This window comes from Nicotiana tabacum, chromosome 24, assembly GCF_000715075.1.
Source record: "Nicotiana tabacum cultivar K326 chromosome 24, ASM71507v2, whole genome shotgun sequence".
NCBI lineage: Eukaryota > Viridiplantae > Streptophyta > Magnoliopsida > Solanales > Solanaceae > Nicotiana > Nicotiana tabacum.
The window spans coordinates 5,933,439-5,940,835 of NC_134103.1; the positions used below are offsets into that span (position 1 = coordinate 5,933,439).

General features: G+C 30.7%; 1 protein-coding gene across 1 annotated transcript; it reads left to right on the plus strand.

Moving 5' to 3' along the window:
* The first annotated feature begins 503 nt into the window (after positions 1-503).
* LOC107800851 (zinc finger protein JAGGED-like) lies at positions 504-4,065 on the plus strand. Its single transcript, XM_075248508.1, has 5 exons — positions 504-875; positions 993-1,087; positions 1,720-1,854; positions 2,305-2,383; positions 2,955-4,065. Coding segments are annotated over exons 1-5 (744 nt in total). The 5' UTR covers positions 504-873; the 3' UTR covers positions 3,388-4,065.
* Positions 4,066-7,397: the final 3,332 nt, after the last annotated feature.

Here is a 7,397-nt window from a genome sequence, read left to right on the forward strand (position 1 = left end):
AAAAAGCCTGACTTTTATAGTGAAATGTTGTTATATAAGGATGCTGTTATAGAGAGGTCTGACTATATATATATATATATATATATATATATATATATATATATATATATATATATATATATATATAATTAATATATAATCTATATATATCAATTAGGAATTCGGCCGACTATTTGTATAAAAATTCCTTTTTTATAATCATCTATAGTCAAACCTCTCTATAATAGTCTCGTTTTTCCGATATCTTTTAGTTGTTATAGTGAGGTATTGTTATAGAGGACATATATTATAACATAATATAAAAATCGGTTCCGAGAAAAACTTGACTTTTATAGTGAATTGTTGTTATATAAAGATATTGTTATAAAGAAGTTTGACTGTATTATTTTAAACGTACTGACTCGACTAATTTAAATTCAGGTCGCATAAGGTTCGTTATAAGGATATACTCCATGTTAGAGGTTTTTCCATTCTTTAAGACTCAACCCCAAAGACTTTTTATATTAAGGTTCAAGAGATTCCATTAATCCCACTATACTCCCTTGGGCGTGGTCCCTTTCTCATATATAATCTCCTCTTTAAAAGTCACGAGACCCCCTAGATCTGCATATGTATGTCCAATTTCAAGAGAGAGATTTTGGCAGAAAAAACTGATAGAGAACTTTCAAACCCCACCCCATTTCACACTTTTTTCTTCATCATCACTCAACTCAACTCAACTATAGCCCCCTGCCTCTAACATTTCAGTCCCAAACTGAAAGTCTTATAATTTGCCAAAGCTTCTTTACTCACTTGTATTAGTTATCTATCTGAAAGTTTTATCTTCACCTCATATTATTTTCTTTCCTTTCTGTCTTTCTCTGTCGGTTGCAAATGTAGGGTTCACCCCACTACTATACTTCTTCTCTTATCTTCTACTCCTTTAATTAAACCCTTTCAATTTTTTAACTTTTTATGTTTCTTATATTGTTTTTTTCTTTTATGTTTTTCAGGAGTCCAGAAAGAAACCCTCTTGACCTCAACAACTTACCTGAAGACTTTTGTAGAGATGGTAAACAAGTCATTGAAGGTAGCTCTTCATTTAATGGTACTTCACTTTCTCCAAATTAAATAAATAGTACTCTTTTCTTTTTATCTCTTTTTGTCTTCTTGTTGTTGTTGTTGAGAGAAAAAAAATCTTTTTTCTTTGCTACCTTCAATTTAGTTTGGGAAATAAAAAAACAAGAGATGAAAATTTTCAAGCTCTTTCCTCCAATTCTTTTGCCTTTCGATTTTTTTTTAAAAGAAACAAAAAAATCTCATGTCAGCTAGGTAGTTCTAGCTTCTTTTATCTATTACTAAAACTCTTACATTATTTTCACTTTTATTTGATTTTCTCTTTTAAACAGAAGCTCAAGAACATGCCTTCAAAACCTACAATTTAGTTTGAGAAAAAAATGAAAAAAATTCAAGCTTTATTTTTCCTCTTTTTTTTTTTTTTTTTTTTTGCTTTTCTATAGTGAGAAAAAATGAAACCAAAAAGTTCATGCAAGTTGCTAGCTTTGTTTAATCTATTAACGCAGCTCTTATTTTTCACTTTCTTTTAGCAAGAAATAACTTTGTGTATTTATGTAGCAATTCTCTTTTTCACTTTACATAGCAAAACCCTAGTAAAGAAATTGAAAATATATTTATTGTTGATTGGTCTCATCAAAATTTCTACAAATGGTACATTTGCAGCAGGATATAGGAAAAAGAAAAACGGCGCTAAAGAAGGAAAAGAAGAGTGTGGTAAAGTTTATGAGTGTAGGTTTTGTTCCCTCAAGTTCTGCAAATCTCAAGCTCTTGGCGGACATATGAACCGCCACCGCCAAGGCAAGTACTTCTCTTTTCACTTGGTTCGATAAATAAAAATAAGACGAGTTATCTGTTACAACTAGTAAAACAATAAAGTTGATATGATAATATAAAAATTTCTTACTCAGAGTCATGTATACAACTTAAACTCATAGAAAAATCTTTTTCCTTTTTATTTCAAAAAAACAAAGCGAAAAGGAAAACAAGATAGGTTTTGAGCAAATATGAATTACATAAGTGAAGGAGTATTTTTTATTTTTTTTAGAAAAGAAAATAAATTGGGTTATAAATTTGAGCGTAACAGTATTGGCCAATGATTTTGCAAAGAGGCGTAGTCATGTCAATCTTGTTTTCATAACAAAAGTAGTAACAGTTGGTTGCGGGGAATATATAATATTCTTGGTAAAGGCTCATTCATTCATATATTCTTTGATTTGATTTTGATTTTTATGTTTGAGTTGGGAACAGAGAGGGAGACAGAAACTCTGAACCGGGCTCGTCAGCTCGTCTTCAATAACGATAACCTAATTGCTCCCCCTCACTTAGGGTATGTACATTCCCTCTACTGAACTCTTTCCTTTTTTTTTTTTAATCGTATTTTTCCTTTTTTATTCGGTTTTAAAAAAATGACACTTTTCTAGTTTGGATATTTTTAATTTATAAACTTCTTATCTTACCTCTAATGACATCGTATTATTTTCGTAAAATAGTTATGGCATATTTAAGATCACAAAATCGAATATAATTTTTAAATTATGTTTCCTATATCATATAGCACCATATAAAATGAAAAGGAAGAAAATACTTTTTTTTTTTGCCTCTCTTTGAATGAGCGCGCGCTCTCTCTATATATATATACCGTTATCGTAATGATTTTTTTTTGGTTATTTAGTTGTGTATACCGCCTATATCACATCCTCACAGGGTGCGACCCTTCTCCGGACCCTACGTGAACACATGATGCTTTGTTTATCGGGCTGCCTTTTTTTTATATATACTACTTAGTGTTGGCTTAAGATGAATTTATACGGAGAGATATAATCGGTGAGAATTTATATAGCCATTTCCAAGTTGTTTGGTACTAAGAGAATGTTTATATTGTTTATTTTTTGGTGCAGTTGCCAGCCAATTCCTCACGGAGTTGGAGGTTATCATCACCAAGCAGGAAATATTGGTACTGATCCAACACTCTCATATAGACCACCGCCACCACCAGTTTATCCAACAAGGTTATTTTCCGGCAACTCTACCACCCTCTTGCCACCAGGACAACCACCACAACCACCTCATCAACCGCCGTACATGTACCCTTCTCCGCCGCGTCTCCTCTCCTTTTCTTCTCAATATCCAACCGGCCATTCAAACGATTACTTTGTTGGCCATGTTCTTTCTGGAAATTCACACTCATCAACTCTTAATAACTTCATGGGATCAGCTTTACCTGATGATAGTAACAATTACACTTGCATTGGTGCACCAATAGGACATGGACTTGGACTTGGCAATGGAAGTAATAGAGGCACAGAAGGGCTTAATAATAATGGATTTTAGTACTCTCTTCGTTTAAGTTTATGTGAACTTTTTCGGGTTTGACTAATATTCGGTAGAATTAATAGAGGGAGTAGTTCTTTCTTGTGCCTTTTCCCTTGTGCTATGTTTTTTTTTTATTTTGTTCTTCCAAGTGAGAGACTAAGTGCTAGTCTTAATGATCTTTTTATGTAATGTTGAGAGAGGAGGGTTGAAAAGAGAATACCAAAAAACAAACTGACAAAATGGGGTCAAGGAAAAGAGAGAGAAGTTTTTGGTTTTTCTACAGGTTTGGAAACAGCTTTTGAGCCATTTGCTACTCATACTCTAGCTAGATATCTAGTTTGGCTTTAAGCTAAGGGGATTTGATTGGAGAGTAACTATATGGTTTGCTTTTACGTACAACAAACCTGTTGTAAATGGAACTAGATTTTCAAGGGTTTTGCTCCTCTACATGGGACAACAAAGTTAGATTTCAACTGAAAGTTAAAAGCTTCCTTTTTTGCATTTTTTGCATGGGAATTTTACTTGTCATTGATCTATACATGGTTTCTCTTGTGCCCACCCCCTCCAAAACTCATATTTTTTCTTCTTTCTACGTATCATCTTCCTCTTTAATAGTAGCTACGGAAAGTAGGATTTAAGTTAAGTATTGACATTGTAAGAATTTTTTACATTATCAGTGAATTTTAATGTGTCAAAGTATGTTATTTATCATTTTTATCAAATTATCAATTAGTAATTATTATGAGATTTAATTATAATTATCAAATAAATAATTATTAGTTGATTGTATATCGTTGAGTTCGGTGGTATCTTCTCATCAATTTAAAGGTGTTACTATGGACCGAAGGAAAATGAAATGGAGCATCTTATTTTTGGAATATCAGTCTGTGAATGCTAAGAATTTATGTCGTATTGTCATAACTACTGTTTTCCGGCCTTTTACTTTCAGTCATTTATAAAACGACAGTCGTCAAAGAGCTTAATTTCTCATCGTTCCACATCTTAGTACATTGATTGCCACGTGGAGCATGATTGAATTCAACACTAATTTTTTTTTTTATGAGAAGGATTTAAAGGAAATAAATCATTCAACACTAATTCATGATTGATCATCTAATGGTAAAAAACAAGTAAAACTATATCAATGTTGACCATGAACTTAGTAGATTGAACCACTAACTTTTGATTATATCTGATATAAACGAATCCAAAATTTAGAGTTAAATATGTCAAATAAGTGTGATCTGATCTTTATATATGTATATTTACGTCAGAGGCGGACCTACCCTAAAGGATAGGGGTTATCGCCCCCCGTTACCTCGAAAAAATTATATATGTGTATATATCTTAAGTAACTGGTATATAATATGATTAGCATTCTAGGACTCAAAATTTAGGTAGCTGCATTGCTTGATTTCAGGGGGCACAAGTTGACTTTTAGTGTATTGGTTGGGTTCGATTCTCACTCCAGTTTGACATTTGCTCAAATTTTTATTCGATAATACCTCCGCACTTTCAAATTTTGAATCTGCCTCTGGTTCACGTTGAAAGCACACATAATCCGTCCTAAATCCTCCTTCAATAACTGGTCATCTTTTCCTTAATTAAACGCAGGTAAAACATGAACAAAATGTCCATTAGAACCCCTATGATTTGATCTTATAAGGTACTAGAAATGAGATGACCAGAAAATGTGATTTAGTGCTTGTTTACCCGTAAAACGGTACAGTTGAATTTATAATGTTGTTTATAGACAAGTGAATCGATTTGACCCAAAAAGTATGAATAAATTTCATGGGTGGTCATTCAACTTTGTGTTTATTACCCAAAAGTCATTTTTCTTTCTTTTGTTATACAAAAATTATTTTACTATGCTCTAGTTATCACAATAATCACTTTGACCAAATTTTACAAACCTTTCACCTGAAAAGTCTATTATGCCCTTGACATTATAAATCCTCTCATTTATGTAATACCTTCTATATTATATGTTATATAATATATTTTTACCCACAGATTTTTCTTATAATTAAAATAACTTAATATTATTTTATTTATTATTTTATAATATATTTGTAAATTTAATTTTTCTTAATATTAATTGTCAAGATATATAAGTAGCATTATTAAATTTCTCAGTAATATTACCGTGAATAAATCTCAAGTCCACGTTCTTAATCATGCTTAATAAAATATGTTTAATAAAAATTAAAAAATCAAACCTCATTGATAACCCAGCCATACCCATTAATTTAATAAACAAAATACCCACATTCAGCAAAATGACACACCAGATTAATACTTTCAAATAAATAATATTAACAGATAAATCTTTAAAGAACTTAATACTAAAGACAAATATCTTTGAAACTTCTTTAAAAATTTCTATTGACTATAAAAGAACTATGATTTTTTAAACAAATCTGTTTCTATTATTTAAAATAAATATTTTTTTATCATTTTTATAATTAAAATATTTTCATGTTTGAATATGATTAAACAAATTGAGTGTCATAAAAAAAATTAGATGCATGGATATATTATAAAAATAATAAATAAAATAATTTAAAGTATTTTTAATTATAAGTAAAATACCTAGGTAAAAATATATTATATAGTATATATATAATATAGAAGGTATTACATAAATGGGAGGATTTATAATGTCAAGGACATAATAGACTTTTCAAGTAAAAGTATTATAAAATCTGGCAAAGGTCACTTTTGTGATAAATAGATCAAAGTAAAATAATTTTTGTGTAACAAAAGATAGATTTGTGACTTTTGAGTAATGAACACAAAGTTAAATGATTTTTACGTAACAAAAAGAAGAAAAACGACTTTTGTGTAATGAATACAAAGTTGAATGACCACCCATGAAATTTACTCCAAAAACTATTAAGTAAGTAAAAACAAAAGAATTATGAAATAAAATTAAAGGAAATACAAGGCTGGTTATGAGCTTAATCTTTTCAGTAGCGGAAGTACAAGTAATATTAGAAGTAGAAGAAAGTAAATGATTTTATAATTTAGAGAGCAAAAGATAGCTTTTTGTGTACATAATACTTCATGTCCACAAAATGATGCTAATTCTCCTATTTATAGCCTTATTTAGGGAGGCAAGATCGCCAAATCAAGCTCCTCTTGAATGAGAATAAAATCGTCATTGATGGCTGCACAGCGGTTGGCTATAAATGATGATATTTTCTATAACAGTTGATCATTGAATGTTATCCGATATTAAATCGTTGAATCTTTATTGTCAGCTACTCTGCCTTCGAGATTCATCCAGCACCAATCACATCCTCGCATTCGGTACTAGTTATCTGCTGACTTGTATTCTGCCTGTTTTCAGTTCCACTTGTCACCTCATTATTCGTCCAACTGTCACTAACCAATTTTACCCTTGCCTGCTTGCACGCATTTGCTTAACTAAAGAAACCTCAAGTTCTTGCTCGATAATAGTTTGAAGGAACTGTTGTAAGCAGTCGACTAGCTTTAGTATTTGATACTTGTTCTCCTTACACAGCACACGCATAGACACATCTGTATCATGTATCGCCAAAGAGACGAAATTAACCCTTATGTTTCGGGGTAATTCTAATATATATAATCTCTTAATTATATACTTAATTAGTTCTGGTTCGTTAAATTTTTCAAACGTGGGCACTTTTTGGTTTCGTAAATCATTTAATAAACTCTAGCTCTTAGATTTAATGAGAATTGTTAAAAAAAAATTAACTAGAGACTTAAAGAAAGTCTCGTCAAATCACATAAATAGCAACCCCAAAAAGTATACCAGACATAAAAAATAAGATAAATTGCATCTTAGAAATCCTGAATTTTCATGGATCGCCAAGACTCTACTTACTTTTTTCACGGGCGGAAGGTGGTAGGATTAGAGAGAGAAAAGAGAAAAAAGACGAGGTCTTTATGCAAATAGTTTGCCAGATTGACTGTTTATTTTTTCTAATCAATATACATAAATTATATACAATTATATACATATTATAAATGAATTACAATAT

Excerpts from the sequence above, each read along its gene's own strand:
- LOC107800851 (XM_075248508.1), top strand. Across the intron at positions 1,088-1,719 it reads AGGTAGCTCTTCATTTAATG|CAGGATATAGGAAAAAGAAA; the intron begins GTACTTCACTTT and ends GTACATTTGCAG. Across the intron at positions 2,384-2,954 it reads ATTGCTCCCCCTCACTTAGG|TTGCCAGCCAATTCCTCACG; the intron begins GTATGTACATTC and ends TTTTTGGTGCAG.